This window comes from Sciurus carolinensis, chromosome 8 (genome assembly GCF_902686445.1).
Source record: "Sciurus carolinensis chromosome 8, mSciCar1.2, whole genome shotgun sequence".
NCBI lineage: Eukaryota > Metazoa > Chordata > Mammalia > Rodentia > Sciuridae > Sciurus > Sciurus carolinensis.
Window position 1 is genome coordinate 130,727,667 of NC_062220.1, and position 18,209 is coordinate 130,745,875.

The following is an 18,209-nucleotide window of genomic DNA, read 5'->3' on the forward strand; positions in this document are numbered from 1 at the left end:
GCGCCCTCCCAGAGGCGTGGCCAAGGCGGGGCCAGACCGCAGAGCAGGAGGGCGCAGGCGCAAAGCGCGGTGACGTCAGAGCGACTCGGCGGGCGCGCCCCTCCCGTCCGGGTAGCTCTGGTCCGGCGCAGGCGCGAGCCGGCAAGATGGCAGCGGCTGGAGCGGGCCGTCTGAGGCGAGCGGCGTCGGCCCTGCTGCTGCGGAGCCCGCGCCTGCCCGCTCGGGAGCTGTCAGCTCCGGCCCGGCTCTATCACAAGAAGGTATGGGTGGGCAGGGGCCGCGCGGACCACCGAAGGGACCCAGGCGGCCCGGCGCCGGACGTGTCCCTCGGCTGGGAAGGGAGGCCGGCTCCGGTGCCTCGGCCTGGACGCCCTTTCCCGGCCGCGCCGTGACACTGTCCGCAGCTCCTGTACCAATAACAGCTCCCGACGACGCGGCCGCGACCTCCTGCGTCCCAGCTGTAAACGTGCCATGGACCGGGAGGGAGGGTCCCGTTTCTCTGGCTGTCCCGAGTCCGGGGAGACTTCAGCCTGCCGCTGCCCAGGCTCGGTGCCCGGCGCGAGCCACGGCCTCCTGCTGCTCTGCTTCCCCGGATGGGCAGGGTGGGGGGCCCGGCCTTCCCTGCTAGAGACACCGTGTGCGGAGTGGTGGCCACGTCGGCCCAACACGGGGGACCGTTTCTGGCGATGCTGTTGTATCGGAGCTCAGAGCCTCCGAAGGAGTCAGACCGGTGACCAGGACGCATGTCAGTTGTTTGTTTGGGGTTTGGGTCGGGGGAGGAGGGATAGGTGCATCGTGTGCAGCCCCCTTGCCTTTTGGGGTGTAAAAGCCCCATAACAAGAGACTCATTCGGGAACCAGAAGGCCGTGCATGAACGTGGCGCAAAACGTCCTGGTAAGAAGACCTTGTGGGTCCTGGGAACCTGGAGTCAAAATCCTTGGTCCAGAGGAAAGTAGGGGACGATTAGAAGATCGAGGTACTTAGTGCCAACTGGCAGGCAAACCTCAAGGTTATTGAAAGATTGTCTGTGCCAGGGTGGAATGAATATTTATTCTTGTTTTGGCTTCAGCACTTTAGCCCAGGGCTTCTCTCCTCCCGCACCGGGGGTGTGTTTCGTTGACCTCTTGGATGGCCAGCTTTTCGGCACCAGGGCGCGCTGCTGCACCAGGATGTTCAGGACCCGAACTTGAGCAATGGCGCAGTTTTAAATAAACACAAACGGATTCATTCGATAGCCAGTGTTCCCTCTGTATCTGTCACCTTGATGTTTCTAAGAAAGCCTTTCATTCCTGGACCACTTATTTGTAGAATTTTTAAGTAATCATTATCCTTTGAGATCGGATTTTCCTGGAAAATAACACAAACACTGTTTGAGCCCCAGTCTGTTGGTATAGATGTGTACAAGTCAAGTGATTGATTGCGGTTGGAAACCCTAAGGAACTAAGACATGACTTCATTGATTTATTTTTTTAATCTCCTACAGTATCTCTAATCTCTAAAGGTAGTTGGAGAGGAGGTACAAAAAGAGTGTGGGTCTCAAATGGCATTGACATGAGTGTTGACCCTCCTGTTCAGCTACCGGTTGCTGACACCAAGGTAGACCAGATGAGGAGAGTGATCGTGACTCCTCGCAACCCTGTCATTTCAGGTTGTGGATCATTATGAAAATCCTAGAAATGTAGGATCCCTTGACAAGACATCAAAAAATGTTGGAACTGGATTGGTGGGTGCTCCAGCGTGTGGTGATGTTATGAAATTACAGGTACCAGCCAGTTCATCTTTAATGGCAATAATAGGATTCTCTTTTGCTTACACAGTGTCTCATAGCTTTATAAAGCATTTGCACATATATCATTTCTTTTAACCTCCTTCATTCAGTTGAGATGGGATGAGTCTGTTACACATGATTAGAACAGGGACTTAATCCTAGTTCTGCTAGTACGGTATGCAGCCATTTTCTGAAGTAGAAAACTTTACTACTCACTGTATCAGTTTAAATTCCACCTTCAGCCAAATGAAGCATTGTGTGGATTTTGCATTCCCCAGTGAGATAATAAATGCAGTAAACGAAATATCTCCCTAAATTGAAAATAACATGAAGGTAGTGGATTGCACTTTGGGTACACCATAGCTTTATCCACAGTCTCCTTCTTTATAGTGGGTAGACTTGCCAGAGGTCTTCATACCTGTCTTGGAAAACAGAAAAAACTTGAGAGAGAATCACTAAGTACAATTTGGTGCCCAAGAAAAAAGTATTAACCAGAGACTTTGGTTGCAGACTCTTGAGTGTTTAAGGAAACAGAGTGCCCAGGACCCATGAGCAAGCTTCCCCAAATAGGACTTCATAGCTTAAAAAAAAAAAAGACAGGCTGAGTTTGGAAAGAAAACTAGGATAGTTTTCCAGGTGATCTTTACCAGCTGGGCCTATGTAGTTGTTCTAAGTTTCAGTTTTCATCACTGAGCTCTTTGACACTAAGCAAAGAGGCTGATGAACTTCCAGTATAAACAGCAAGCCCAGGGCTTGTGAAGAAGGCCCCAATGAACTCCTGAGTGCCCAGCTCCTGGGTTTCCAGAAGGTGGCCACCAGATTCACCACTTAATTCTTGTCTCTTTTCTAGATTCAAGTGGATGAAAAGGGGAAGATTGTGGACGCCAGGTTTAAGACATTTGGCTGTGGCTCTGCGATCGCCTCCAGCTCGCTGGCCACTGAGTGGGTGAAAGGGAAGACGGTAAAGTTGCTCACACATTTGTTAGAGTCCAGTCATGTTCTCTGCAGCCCTGGCTCTCAAAGGGTCTAGTGGGTCAAAAAAAGAAAGTAACCATGATTTCTTCAAAATACCCCAAAATTTTTATTCTGATTTCTCCCCGTCCAGATGTTGACTACATTCCTCACATTACGGACTATTTTGTTAAGTGTTTGGGAGTATTTGTTGTTGTTGATCATTTTTATTTGGGGGTTTGAGTGGTGTTTTGTTAATTTTGTAGAAAAAAAAGTTCCTTGCCTGTCCATTCCAACAAAACAGAAGTGAAAAGAAACCCTTGACTCTCAAAGGCTGCTGATGTTCTGGTAATTTCTTAGGAGTCTGAGGCCAACAGGGTGTTGTGAAGTAGTTATCTTCTTGTTTATTTCCTCCCATCCTGTTTCAGGAAGGACTCCAGGTGGTTTACAAAGATGGGGAGATAAACTAGCCTGTGTTAAAAGAGGTATTTAAGAACCAAGAACACAGCAAGGGTGGGAGCACAGTAAACAAATCAGGGCAGTGATCCCGGTGGCTGCTCGACAGGCCCTCTAAAGACAAGAAAGAGCCAGAATATCTTTTGCATCCTTTTCTCCACCAAATCTTCTTTGCACAGCAGCTGCAATGGTCTGTGAAGGGCTGGACTTTCTAAAATCCAGTTGCCGTTAAAGCCCTGCACCAAAACCAACCTGCAGTGCGCTCCAGGGGCCTGGTTCTGGGAGCCGAGTCACGGAAGAGCACGCCAGGCCCCGGGCCACCTGCTTCCTGTGCTCTGGGCCTTTTGGCTGGCAGGCTCCTGTAGGCCAGGAAAGCACAGGCCTAGTCCTTTCTAGCAGGAGGTGGCTCTAAAGTGATTGGTCAAGAACTGCTTTCAGGGAAAGGGGAAATGAGACAAGGCAAATGTGCTTGAAGGCCCTGGCCTTCAGGGGCCCCTTCTTTAACCCCAGATCTTCCCATCTGCGTTTCTAGGACCAGCCAGAGAGTCTGGCTGGTGGGGATGTGTGGCTTCCCTCTCTGCAGTGGGGCCTTGTTCCTCTTGAGCAGGATCTGCCTGCCTCCAGTCTTGCCAAGGCACCTTCCCCGGCCACAGGCATCCTCGTCAGCCTGTCCGGAGGAGACGCTCGACTTCAGGCAGACCATGAGTCTGACCTGAGCTGTCAGCCAAAGCTCTGCGTAAGCACACAGAGCAGACCCTCAGGGACGCCTCACGGGGTCTGCTGCTGCTGGGGGCCCTGGCTTCTGTGCTCACCCAGACAAGCAGTGCAGGTGTGTGTACGTCAGGTTTGAGGGTCCCCGCTGCAGCTCTGGCTCACAGTGGAGTCCCGAGAAGGCCGGCAGCCCTGTTCTGAGTTATTAAGCAGAAATTGCCCCCCACCCTGCCTTGCGGGCCTCGTAGGCTGCCCTTTTTATTGTCTACCCTCACAAAGTCGTCACTAAACTGCTTATCTTCCCCTTCTGCCTTTCAGGTGGAAGAGGCCTTGACCATCAAAAACACAGACATCGCCAAGGAGCTCTGCCTTCCCCCCGTGAAACTGCACTGCTCCAGTGAGTCTGCTCTCCACATGCTGTCCAGCAGGGACACTTGGCGGTCATTTCCACTTGCATTTGTGACAGAGTCCATTTGTACAAGCACCAGAGAAGCAGAGCTCATGGAATCTGTCTTTACAGTTCAGAGGGTTAGAGCTCCAGGGTCTCTCAGCCCGGGGCCCTGAGAGGCATGGCAGGAGGTGGTGTGCACTGGGAGCCGCACCAAGCACTTGCTGGGCATCGTTACAAAACCTCAGACATCCCCGAGTCCACAGTAGGTATCAGTACCCTCAGGTGGAGGCACCCATGTCACATAGCTCATAGTGGGAGAACCGTGATTCAAGCCCCACCTTTGATCACTGTGGTGTTCCCACCATGTTGTAGCAAAGTTAGGACCAACAGAGGAGAAAACTCAGCTTTCGACAAGGTCCTGTGCATCCTGTATCTCATCATTTCCTGTCTAGCTCTCTCTCCTGTCGGGCCTGCATCTGGCTGTGTGGAGTGACTAAGCCCAGTTGTGCCAAATCCCCTCCACAGTCCTGAGAGAGCCACGTGCCTTCAGATTGACACTGGCTTTCCGGTTCCCTCGCTAGGTCAGATCCAGTGCAGGTCCCGTCCTCTCCCAACCTTCTCAAGGAAGGAGGGGATAAGGAACAGTAAGTAGCGCTAACACACTGCCAGGGCTCACCTACAATCCGTTAGAAATCAGCTGGAGCAGCCGCTGCCAGGGTGGGGCTCCCGGGAGGGCCTGGTGCTGGGCTGGAAACAGGAAGCCTGCCGAGCCCCGAGTTCTTCCCGCTACAGCTGGGATTGTAGTGCTCACTAAGAAAGCCGTTACCTGTGAACACAGTCCCAACCCAGTGCCTCACCTGTGCGAGGCAAGCACTCCACCTGACCTCAGCCACGGCCTTAGCCTGACCTCAGCCACAGCCTTAGCCTGACCTCAGCCTTTTAGTTTGGCCTTCCAGCAACAAAACCCTTAGCTAATGCTCTCTGCTGTCGCTCCTTGCTCTTGATTTTTATCTTCCCTATGGTCTTTTAATATCAATTCTCGAATAAAAGCTTTCAAACAGATCACAAAAGGGTGATGTGCAGATGCCATTCCATCCACAGCCCAGCATGACTAATTTTAGGCCAGCTAGCCTTGACCAGCCTCAGCTACATTTAGTCTAGACTTCACGGACGCAGAACATCTGTTGTGTCCCAAGTATAAGACACTTCCTGTAAATCCACTCTCCCAGCAAGGAAAGCTTGACTATCCCAGTTTAGAAGAGAAAGTAGATTCCAGAAGGCTGAGGAACTAGCCTCTTGTCCCAGGCACGTCAAGCCCAGTCTGTTTGCAGAGCCACCCACAGGAGTCACCATGGGAAGTAGCTGGCCTCTCACCCCGACACCTGATGGCCACCTGGCTGGGTCACTGCTAAAGCCCCCCTGACACCCGTGCCCTTCAGGGTCTATAAACAGGCTCTCTTCCTTCCATGCCTTGTAGTGCTGGCAGAAGATGCAATCAAGGCTGCACTCGCCGATTACAAACTGAAACAAGAACCCGCGAAAGGAGAGGCAGAGAAGTGAGCCCTCGCGGCAGCTCCGAGGCGCCTCGGCTGCTCAGCTGCCGCACGCACACCTGGATATACCAGAGGAAAGCCCTGCGAGGTCCGCACAGTATTTGCCATTCACATTGTGACTGACGCAAGCAAAATACACCCTTTAATTGTCCTGAGCCCTGTGATTTCTTTCAGCTCACTTTTGTTGCCTTAATGCACTTAATGCATATTTTTAATTATATGTATGGCCTCGGAACTGAAATCGGCAACGAAGTCTTAAGTTTTGAAGCCTGTGATACGCATAAAATACTTAATTTTACCTAAATCTATCTTAGGGAAGATTTACCAATAGAATGCCTTGGTCGGATTATTTGATAGAAATAATTAAAAATAAAACAGCTGCATGTGTAGATACGTGTGTGTGTAATAAAGACAAAGAATGTAAGACAGTGGGTTTTCTGTGGCGAGCCTCATCTCTTGGTCCCTCCGTCACCCTGAATGCTGTCCAGAGCCCGGGCCACAATGCTCTGCAACTTTCCCAGCAGGCTGGCCAGTAAATTCAGGCTGTATCGGATTCTTCCAGAGCCATGGTGCTTTATGAAACAGAAATGAGGGAACAGTTGTTTGCTCTATGCAAAGTAATAGGCTGAGTGTTGACGGTCGTTTAATCGTCTCATGGTCTCTGATACCAGAAACGGCTGGGGACGTGCCTCGGTGGTAGAGCACTTGCCTAGTGCGCAAGAGGCCCTGGGTCCATCCCCAGCCCTGCAAAAAAACTGAAATCTGAGAAACATTGGCTGAGGCAACACCATTAACCTGGGGACCGAATGCGCAAAGAGCCCTTAGGGAGTGAGTCTAAGCTGCGGATCTCCGGGCCCGGGCTGTTTGGCTCTCGGCAGGTAATTGCCAGGCCCCTGACTCCAGAGCCTGCTGGGTGGTTGTGGAGGCAGGTGGGCCTGGCCACAGGGAGGAGCCCTGTCCGCTCATCTTGCTCAGGTGATCATCTTGAGCGGCGCATTCTGAACTGTCCGGGTGCAGTGCCAGGAGGGTTCTAAGCCGTCCCCGGCTCAGGCGTGGATGACGGGCGTTCCTGCCCACTGCCCTTCCTGCCCTTAGCTCCCTCCATCCTGAGCTACCCAAAGTCACATCTCAAAGGAGGCTCCGCTCTCGAGTGACAACTCATTGAAAGATCACCACAGGGAACTGCTGAAGTAAGATGAGTTTGTCTTTCTGATGGTGACTTTTTCATTCAGACAGACCGGCCGCCTTTAAATACACCTCCTTTATTTAAAAAAAAAAAAAAAAAGAAAAGGTGTGTGAAGTGCTGTGGGTTCTAGTGGAGAGGACAGAACTGCAAAGGCTGTTCCCTCCACGGTCCGGAGGAGCCGCAGCCCAGGCCCGTCAGACACTCCAGGTAGAACCCGGGGTAGCGGGGCGGGGAGGCAAGAATGGAGGAAGGATGGACTGTGCAGAGGAAAATGAGGGGTGGGGAGCAGGAGGGACCAGGATGAGACACGTCGTCACCCTGTGCACGTGCAGGATCACGCAAACGGTGGAACTTCGTGGGCAGCCAGAGGAACCAAAGTTGTACCCATTTGTGCACAACGCACCAAAAGAAAAAGGAAAAGAACCCGGGGGCCCTCTAAGCCGGCGGCCGCTCCCTTCCTCACAAGTGGCAGTGCCGCGGTCCCCACCTCTGTGGTTTTTAAAATGAGACATCTGTGTTCCACTGAACGCCTGAAGAGCAACACCGTTCCGCACCTCCGAGGTAGCCCGTGGACGGCAGAACAGTACCCGCCGGCACGGCACAGCCACAAGAGACGCATGTTCTCCAGCGGGTCCTCCTGAAGAGTCCCTGTCCCAGACACATCTCGTTGGAGCCACACGAGGGCATCGTGTGCCCTCCGTCCGGCTCAGGCGGGGATTCCGCCAGCACGGGACTGAACCCCGGGCTCCACCACGGAGCTGCCTCTCCAGCCCTTTTGATTTTGAGACAGGGTCTCACTGTGCTGCCCAGGTCGACCTCAAACTCTTCATCCTCCAGCCTCAGCCTCCTGAGTCGCTGGGGTTCCAGGCGCGCCCCCCCCCCACGCCTGGCTTCAGGTTGAGATGGTGGCACGCACCACCTGCACCCGGATCCCTTACTTCTCTTTAGCGCTCTCAGGTGGACGTTCTTTCCAACAGGACCCTGGCCGAGAGGCCGATTGAGGGGAAGCTGAAGTGAGAGGATTGGAACAGAGCAAACTGCGCCCCATGCACAGGAGTGTGGCGAAAGAGCCCCGCCGTTAGGCACGACCATAATGCACCGATTAAAGCTTTTTAAAAAGAGGTCAACCGACTCTCTCACACCAGCTGGCTTGGGTTGCGTGGCCCAAAACCCAAGCTGCTGCCCCACTGCCCGCTGGCCGGACACCCAGGGCCCAGCCGGGACTCCTGCTCAACCACACAGTGAGCCCCATGCTGCTGCCAAGCCCCGCGGCCCTCGCCCCATCCTGGCCGCGACTCGGTTGTCTAAATCTGATGCTCCGGAGGTGGGGCCTGGGCCCGGCATCACCAGGGCTGGGTGGGCTCATGGGCGGCTACATGGATGCGGAGAAGCAGGTGGTCGGAAAACAGGCACAGAGAGGTGAAACGACTTGCCCAGGACACACAGCAAGGAGGCGGTGGCTGAGCGCTCTGCCTACCTCAAAGCACCGCGCCGCTGCCAGGACTGCCTCCTCCCTCCTCTCGCCTCTCCTGGTCGTTAGTCCTGGATTTGGGCCACTTGGGACCACATCACAATGGGCGGTGTTAAAAGCTCACACTGAGTATTGCCTGTAAAAGCCACCCGTCTCTGTGATGGGTTTTCTTAAAATGCCAAGCAAACAAGGGCAGCTTTGAGGCCCCTGGACTTGAGGCGAGTCCAGACACCGTGTTCATCACAGGACAGGACAGAAGACCGCGAGGTCGCACTGAGTCTTGGGAGAGTGGGGGACCCCCGCAGAGGAGCTCCAACCCAACCAGAAGGTGGACGTGGAGCACAGCCCCACCAGGGGCGCTTGGTGGCCTGGGCTGGCTTTCCTCGCCCTCCAAGGTGACATCAGCCAGCCTCTCAAGGTCCACCCTCCCCGCAGGGAACCATCTCCACGCAGACAGGCAACAGCTGGGCATTAATCAGCGCACTCGCAGGACTGGATCCGATGCTGGCTGCCCTTGTGGCTCTGCACAAGAGACCCCCTCCCGGAGCCACGGGGGAATGGTAATGGCCACTACCCAGCCTGGTGGAGTTGCCTAGGAACTGAGGTGATGCGTAAAGCAATAAAAAGCGCTCAATGTCATTATGGCGGTTGCCATCATTACGGGTGACACTTCAGCCCTGACGGGACGCCAGGCACAGATGCTGGGTGCTTTATGTAGGTCACCTCGTTTCCTCTTCACAGAAACCCTGAGTGCTGTGAGTAGCCCACGAAGACACAGAATGCTAAGCAACGGGGACTCTGATTCTGATCCCCACTCTGGTGATCTGTCCACAGCAGATACTTAGGCAAGTACTTACCTGAGCCGGGCTCCCCCTTCCCAAGACTCAGGAGAGCAGCAGCTTCTAAGTCACAGGATTGCTGCAGGGCCAGGTGACCATCCCGTGCAACGGGGAAAGCACAGCAGCCCACAGGCTGAAGCGCCCGATACACATGGGCTGTCCCCCCCTCATGCCCGCCCCCTTGGTCCTCATCCTCACCGTCAGCGTCACCATCATCTTCATCATCACAGTCATCGTCAACTCGCTGCCATGCTCATTGTCATCGGACACTGTTAGGCACTGAATTGTGTTCCCCAAAATCCACGAGTCAGACCCATAATCCACAAGGCAGCCGTATTTGGAGATTAAGTTCTCCAGGAGGTAATTAAGGTGAAATGAGGTCAAGAACGTGACCCTAATCCAATAGGACTGGTGAACCTCTCCGTACACACTGAAAGGGAAGGCCAAGGGTGGACGGAGCAATCACCTGCACACCAGCAAAGAGTCCTCATCAGAGACTGAGCCTGCAGGAGCCTTGATCTTGAACTTCCCAGCCTCCAAAACTGTGAGGAAATTAATCTCTATCATCTAAGCCACAGAGTCTGGTATTTTATCATGCAGCCTAAATAGTAATGCAATCACCACCAACACCACCACCATCACCACCATCACCACCACCATCATTATCACCATTATCACCATCATCACCACCATCACCATTACCACCACCACCATCACCAACATCACCAACATCACCATTACCACCACCACCACCACCACCACCACCATCACCACCATGACCAACATCACCACCACCATCATCATCACCACCACCACCACCATCACCACCATCACCACCACCATCATTATCACCATCATCACCACCATCACTATCATCACTACCATCATCACCACCATCACCACCATCACTATTACCACCACCACTTCCACCACCATCACCATCACCACCACCACCACCATCACCACCACCATCACCAACATCACCACCACCATCACTATTACCACCACCACCACCATCACCACTATCACCACCACCATCATTATCACCATCATCACCACCATCACTACCATCACTATCATCACTACCACCATCACCACCATCACCACCATCACTATTACCACCACCACTTCCACCACCATCACCATCACCATCACCACCACCATCACCACCATCACCACCACCACCACCACCACCATCACCTCCATCACCACCACCATCACCACCATCACCACCACCATCACTATTAGCACCACCACCATCACCACCATCACCACCATCACCACCATCACCACCACCAGCACCACCAACACCACCACCCATCACCATCATTATCACCATTATCACTGTCATCACCACCATCACCTCCATCACCACCACCATCACCACCATCACCACCATCATCACCACCACCATCACTATTAGCACCAACACCAACACCACCATCACCACCACCACCACCACCACCACCACCATCACCACCACCACCATCATCACCATCATTATCACCATTATCACCATCATCACCACCATCACCACCATCACTATCATCACCACCACTACCATCACCACCATCACCACCATCACCATCACCATCACCACCATCATCACCACCACCATCACCTCCATCACCACCATCACCACCACCATCATCACCACCATCACCACCACCACCATCACCACCACCAGCCTCATCATCATTGTCATCATCACCATCACTGGTACAGATGGAATTCCCCAGGAAGCCACCCCTGAGATGGAGGTCGGCATGCAGGGCGTTCACCCAAGAGCGCACCTGAGACCCGCATCTGTGGACTGGGCAGAGGGAGGAGGAGGGCAGCACCATGGCCTGACAAAGGCCTCAGTCCACCAGATGACGAGCTCGGAATTCGACACTCCAGCCCTGCGGCGGGCCCTCCAGCCCTCGGGCTCTGTAAAATTCATCCGGCTCGGGTTCAGGACTTTATCTTCGCACTCTTTTTCCCAAAGAGAGGTTCAGTTTCCAAGCAGAGGAGCAGGGCGATGCTCCCCAGCAGTGAATCAATCCCGGGAATCCCAGGCATCCACGGGGCTCGCCGTCTGGGGCAAAGGGCTTTAGGGGGTGCCTCGAACTGTCCCCTTGGCCCCTCAGCCACAGAATCTTGCTCACTTTCCCACAACAGCAGGGCCCCTGGGGACTACCTCCCAACGAGGGGGTGCTTATCCTCTCTAACCCCCAAAAGGCTGTGGACAGCGTGGCCCAGCTTCCTGGCAAAGCCTGCTTGGGCAGCCGCCGGGATCTGAGTCTCCTCTTGACCTTTCCCACTCTGTTTTCAAGGGAGCTAAAACAAAGGACCTTTCCTGGTCCAGCAACTGAGCTCAGAGCCTCAAGGGAGAGAGCCTGCGACAGGGAGGCCTGCTATGAGGGTCATGAGCAGCCATGGGCCTCTCATTTGTCCTCCTGCTTGGAAAACCCCAGAGAGGTTACCTGCAGGATTCAAATGAGATTCCATGGAGAAAGTGCCCAGTGCAACCAGGTATGTAGTAGGCGCTTCCTAAATGCCCATTCCTCCATAGGACAAGCCCTGGCACAGAGAGAGGAAGAAGTCAGGATCTGGTCAGCCCCAGCCTTACACTAAGCAACAGCTTCCATCCCAATCTGTCTCCCTGGCCTCCAAGGTCTGACTCATCCAGGCTCTGCATACCTCTGGCCTCACTCAGCCCAAACCTGTCCCACCAAGCCTCCTCTGCTACCCCTCACACTCACCCAGTTCATTCCTACCTCAGGGCCTTTGCACTTGCTCATCACACTGTCTAGAACCCTCTTCCCCAGAGCTTTACAAGGCTGCATGCTCCAGTTGGGTCTCACCTAAATGTCATCTCCCAGGCAGGTTCAGGACCACCTCGGCCAAGGTGAGACACAAGTCACTATGTGTTTGCTCCACATGCCTGACACTCTGCATCTAACTCACTGTGGAAGAGCACGTCGGAGCAATTGACACCAAGTCTCTCTGAAGCCTGGCATAGTGACTGCACAGCGTAATAACAGGAGCTGCTCTTTGGTGAGGGGTTCCTGCTCACCATGGCTCTCGCCCCTGGTCAGGGCCCTGGACAAAGCTCAGAAGCAAGAGACCCATTCCCAGCCCCTGGGCCACTCTCTCTCCCTCTCTGCTTGTAGTTTGTCTGCAGAATGAGGCACTTGGACCCCGGCAGCAATGCTCCCTTCCAGCTCAAACAAGAAGATTCCACAGGCTCGGGTAACTCCCACTTTAGCCAATAACCAGGTCCCGCCAGACCATGATTCATCTCTGCCGATCCTGCCTAGCAACCGGCCCTTCTCCCCTCTCCCCAAACCAAACCGCCCCCTGAAAAGTCCCTCCCCTACTGCTCACTGCCAGCCCCGCCCCCGCCACACCAGCGTCCTGGGGAGGAATGGAGGCCTCAAGGTCCCCTCCTGACTGTCTGCCACCAGCATTATAATCCAACCTCAGAATGTCTCAGCTCTGTCTGGAACAACTGGGGGAAGCCGTGTCCCCCGGGATTAGGACCGGAAACAGCAGCAGAAGACAGCCCGGCAAAGCGCTGACCCAGCATGAAGGGAGCTGGCTTGTACTTGATGCCTGGCTCCCAGGCCTGCGCCCGGTCTGCATCGTAGAGAGCGAAAGACAGGCAGGGCCAGGAGAGTGGGGAGGGTCCCTGCCGCCGCCCAAGGCTGTTCTCATCCAGCATCCTGCAGTATCGTTCCAGTAGAGACTGGAAAGCAACGGACAGACTTCAGTGCCCAGGACTGACACAAAATCCTGGCAATCTCAGAAAAGCAAGACATTTCCTCAACTTGATGAAGGACATTCACCAGAAAACCACAGCAAGCATCTGGGCTCGCACAAAGCTTTGGAAATATGCTCATTAATATCAGGATCGAGATAAGGATGCTGATGAGCAGTACCTCTAGGAAGACCTCCATGACCTTCACCTCCGCCTCCACAACCACTACTGTCACCTCCTCCACTATCACTTCCACCACTGTCACCTCCTCCACTATCACTTCCACCACTGTCACTTCCTCCACTATCACCTCCACCACCATCACCTCCACCACCATCACCTCCTCCCCTGTAACCTCCACCATCACCTCCACCACCATCACCTCCTCCCCTGTAACCTCCACCATCACCTCCACCAACATCATCTCCACCATCACCTCCACCACCATCACTTCCTCCCCTGTAACCTCCACCATCACCTCCACCAACATCATCTCCACCATCACCTCCACCAACATCATCTCCACCATCACCTCCACCACCATCACCTTCTCCATCACCTCCACCATCACCTCCATCACTGTCACCTCCACTATCACCTCATCCACTGTCACATCCACCATCACCTCCTCCACTGTCACCTCTATCACCATCACCTCCACCACCATCGTCTCTACCACTGTGTCACCTTCACCACCATCACCTTCTCCATCACCTCCACCATCACCTCCACCATCATCAGCTCCTCCACCATCTCCTCTACCATCTCCTCCACCACCATCACCTCCACCAACATCACCTCCACCCCTGTCACCACCATCACCACCATCACCATTATCACCAACACTTCCCCCCTACCATCATCTCCTTCAGTGCTGTCACCTCCACCACCACTGCCACCTCCACCACCACAACCATCACTTTCACCACCACTACTTCCACCATCACCATTTCCGGGATCAACACCGCCACCAACTCTCCCACCCCAGCCAGCTCTCAATACCCAATCTGATTGGGTATCGCTCTGGCAATTGCCCTAAGAGCCCCACCAAATAACTGATGTGAGGCGCATGGGAAGGAAGCGGTGAGCGGCTTCGGGCACTCGGGCCACCTGCCATTGCTGTCTGTGGGATGAAGAGTCAGGTGACCGGGCTGCAGGTCCCTCTGGGCGGTCACCTTCCTCGAGGGTGCAGCGGCTGGAAGGCTGAAAATCACAGACACGCCACAGCACAAGACCGGCTCCAGCAAGCAACGGGAATCCACAGGAGAGGCACTGGAGGGAAAGGACCCCCCCCACACCCGTGGCGCGCAGCGGGGGACCAGAACCCCAGCGGCGCCGCCTACAGCTTGGCGGGCAGACCCACGAGGAGCGTGCGCGAGGGCGACTGCGCGCTCGGCAGGACGGTCGTGGAGCGGGTGACCACCGGCGCGAGTCGCCGGGCAGCACCTCTGCCGCGCTGTGCGTGTCCTCCCCGACCTGGCCACGCCGGCAGGCGCGCTCCTCGTGCGGCCGAAGGCAGGCTGGGCAGGACGCAGGAAGCCAGGGCGGAAGGGCCTCCACTCCGCCGCCCGCGACCTCCCTCGGGGAGCACACGCCGCTCCGGTGGCCACACCTGACCCGAGGAACCCCAGCTGGCTGGGAACCAGGGGGAGCCAAGACCTGTGCACCGCTTCAGGGCAGCCCGCGGGAGCTGGAGGCTCCGCCCCTCGGGCGAGCAGACCCGCCCACGCGGAGGCGGGGCACCGGGCCACGCCCAGGCTGAGCCCTCCTCCCCATCCACCTGCGGTGCCTGTGATCTCCGCAAGTCTCCCGCCTCCGCATTCAGCAACCGTGTGCTGAGCAGAGACCCGGTCCTCGCTTGCGAAATGGGACTGATCCAATCAACTCCGCAGAGATTTTTTTTTTTTTTTTGGGGGGGGGGGTACCAAGGATTGAACCCAGGGGTGCTTAACCACTGAGCCCCATCCCCAGGTCTTTTTGTATTTTATTTAGAGACAGGGTCTCACTGAGTTGCTCAGGGCCTCGCTAAGTTGCTGAGGCTGGCTTTGAACTCGAGATCCTCCTGCCTCAGCCTCCCGAGCCCCTGGGATGACAGGTCTGCACCACGGCGCCCAGCTAGCAGCAATTTTTCACATGAAATCACTTATGTGGAAAGTGAATTGTGCCAGAGGCTAAATAAAATACAAAAAAGGGCTGGGGATGTGGCTCAGTGGATAAGTGCCCCTGAGTTCAATCTCCCATACCGGAAAAAAAAAAAAAAAAAAAAAAAAAAAAAAGAGAGAGAGAAGCAAATTGTGAACTACCAAGTGTATTTCCCTTCCAGGCCCTTAACCCTAAACAAATTCTCTCTGATAGCCTTATTCAAGGTCAAAGCCCCGAGCCTTTCCGCATGGGTCCACTGTTTCTTCAACACTCCCACAGCAATGAGCAAGAGCGGTTTCCTGTTTTGCACTTATTCTAAATAACACCAGCAGGAATATCCTCTCCATGCACCTTGGCGCCCACACACAGGTATTGCTGGAGGCTGGCTCCTGAAAAAAGAAAAAAAAAAAAAAAAAAAAAAAAACTCTGGTGAAAGGCAAGAACAATTACATTAGTAGAGGCCACCAAAGGACCCTCCAAACCTACCCAAGTCTGACAGTGCAAGGAATCAGGCTGGGCACAGGCATCCTGTCCTCCTGTTGGCGGAAGGACTCAAGAGTGTTTTTAATCAGCCTTTCTCCCAAGCTGTGGGGAAATTGACCTTTGGGCACACTGTGCTTGACTTAGGTTAGATACGAAAAAGGACTTACTGAGGATGCAGGATTGTTGGATGATGGAGAAAGGGAACCAAAGGACTTAGGAGATTTTTTCTAAGGACCTCTTAAAATTGAAGAGGCGAGCAATTTGATCTCTCTGGGAAGAATAAAGAGTGGTTTCTCCTAAGACCTTCTTGTGACTCCTTCTATTGAGGGAAAAACAGCATCCTGCAACCTCACCCCCAGATTAACAACAACACCTCACACGGGAACACGGTTCGGGACCCACCTGCTGGCTCCATTTCGGTACCAACCTTTGCTTTGTTGGAGATGCAAGCTGAGGCCCAGAAAGGGCAAGTAACTTGCCTCAGGTGGCACAGCCAAGGAAGAGGCCAAGCAAGACCTTCCTTCCCCCTGGGGCTCCCAGATCAGGGCCAGTGACTGACCCCCACCTTCATATTCATGTCCCCGGACAATCCCAGGCTGTGGGCCCAGACTCCAGACCCCAGACCCTCAGCATCTCCCCACGCGCAGCATGGTGGGCTGGAGAAAGAGCAACCAGAGTCCAGCAGACGCGGCTTGGTCACCCACCAGCCGCCTAGGACGGCCGCCTCGGGGCCTCCCCTCCCGCAGGGCGCCGGACTCCAGCGTGCCACGCCACGTGTGTTCCCTCCGGGGCACGAAGCAGGCCAAGTCTGTGAGCAGACAGGAAGGGCCCGACCCGGCAGCCGGTGTGGTCAGCGCTCTGCTGCCCTTCCTCCTGCTGACCTCCAGGGACGGACGCAGCACCGGCAGCTGTGAAGACACCGGCTGTCCCCAGCTGAGCTGCGGGGCCCTGGGGAAGCCTGGACGCACTGGCCTTGGGTCCCTGACCCCAGTGCACTCTGCGTGTGTGTGTTCGTTCACTGCTGGGGTTGCAGCAGCGTGGAGCACTGGCCACGGAGCCCAACAGCCCCAGGACAGTCGAAGCTCAGCTCAGAGACTTTCTGGCTGTGTGACCTGGGGCAAGTCACTTGACCTCTCTGAGCTTCTCTGTCTCTCCCTGCAACAAGCGGATCATGTCAGTTCCTCCCTCGGCCTTGCAAGGAACCCATGTAAAGAGAGTGCTAAGTGCCCTGCCTGGCGCACAGTGGTGCTCAAGAAGGGATAAGCCCCTAGTGCAGAGGTTCAGACGCTGAGGAAAGACTCAGGGGACCCTCACGTCATGACTCACCGGGGCAGGTCAGAGGAGGTGTCAAAGTCCCCCGGTGTCACGGTCCCTCCGGCTCTCCTTCAAGGGCCCAGCCTTCTTCACGCTCCCTTCTCAGCGTTTACTGAGCACCTACTAGGTGCCCAGCCCCGAGCAGGATCTGACCAGCAGGGTCTGAAGGAGCAGCGAACCCCGGGGCCTCCTGGCGCCCCCTGCAGGTCAGGACCCGCGCGGTGCCAGAGGTGACGCTCTGAGGCCCTGAGAGGGGCAGACGCTGGTGTGGGAGTCGAACACCGGGATTTGAACCCAGACCCTGGGAACCTGAGGCAGATGCCCGTCTGGTGCTCTGCGGCCACCGTACCTGGAGGACCTTCCCACCCAGGGTCCATGTGCCTGGGACGTAACCCAGGCCCCTGGAGATGAACCCGGCCTCCACTGCCCAGAAGCAGCCCGGGCCTCTGGACTCCCCCGCCCACATCTCCAGCCACAGGGACCCCATGACATCTACGCCCTGGTGCGGTCACCGCAGGAACAGTGGGATGTGACCCCTGACCCCACCGCTCACTAAACCCCCGGTGGAGGGCCCAGGACCCTTGTCCCCACCCGGAGAGTGGCACAAGCTTGTCCTGCCTCTCTGGTCACATCCTCTGTCCCCCACCCCTGGGGGGGGTCCCCGGGCTGTGGGCACCGTTCCAACGTCACCACTGTTTCCAGGACCCTCTGCTCTGACCCCCAAGAAACGCTGGGAAGCCTCTCAGACTCGCTGGTCTTATGATTCTGAAGCTTCTAGACTCGACCTGGACAGAAGAGCCGTCTCTAGAGGACGTCCTCTTTGCTCTCCCGCAGACGCTGCACTCCACAGTTTACAGCCAAGGCCGCCCGCTGTTCACGGAGCCCCCACGGGAGGGCCCGCTCTGAGCACTTTAAGTGAACGAACTCAACTCCCATCACACTTTCGAGGCAGCTGCCACCATTATTCCCATTTCACAGATGAGGAAACCCGGGCCCAGAGAGGTTCAGTGACTTGCCCAAGGTCACACAGCTGGGAAAGGGCAGAACCGAGGCTCCAACCCGGGGCATGGAGGCCTGCACGCCTCTCCACCGTGCCGCACCGCCCTGCACACCTGCAGGTGTGAGCCTCACGCTTTCTGTGCTGGGGCCCGAGGAGGCAGGCCAGGGTTGTGGCCCTGTATCTCATCTCCCTCTTGCCTTTT

General features: G+C 55.4%; 1 protein-coding gene across 1 annotated transcript; it reads left to right on the top strand.

Moving 5' to 3' along the window:
- The first annotated feature begins 103 nt into the window (after nt 1-103).
- Iscu (iron-sulfur cluster assembly enzyme) lies at nt 104-6,258 on the top strand. Its single transcript, XM_047562613.1, has 5 exons — nt 104-260; nt 1,649-1,762; nt 2,619-2,729; nt 4,205-4,283; nt 5,755-6,258. The coding sequence occupies exons 1-5, from the start codon at nt 147-149 to the stop codon at nt 5,835-5,837; spliced, it is 501 nt and encodes a 166-aa protein (XP_047418569.1). The 5' UTR covers nt 104-146; the 3' UTR covers nt 5,838-6,258.
- Nucleotides 6,259-18,209: the final 11,951 nt, after the last annotated feature.

What these genes read in the sequence shown, in the direction of transcription:
- Iscu (XM_047562613.1), top strand. Translation starts at nt 147, where the DNA reads ATGGCAGCGGCTGGAGCGGGCCGTCTGAGGCGAGCGGCGTCGGCCCTG. An exon ending in CCCGGCTCTATCACAAGAAG is followed by an intron (nt 261 to 1,648) that starts GTATGGGTGGGC and finishes CTGTCATTTCAG; the next exon opens with GTTGTGGATCATTATGAAAA. An exon ending in CGTGAAACTGCACTGCTCCA is followed by an intron (nt 4,284 to 5,754) that starts GTGAGTCTGCTC and finishes CATGCCTTGTAG; the next exon opens with TGCTGGCAGAAGATGCAATC.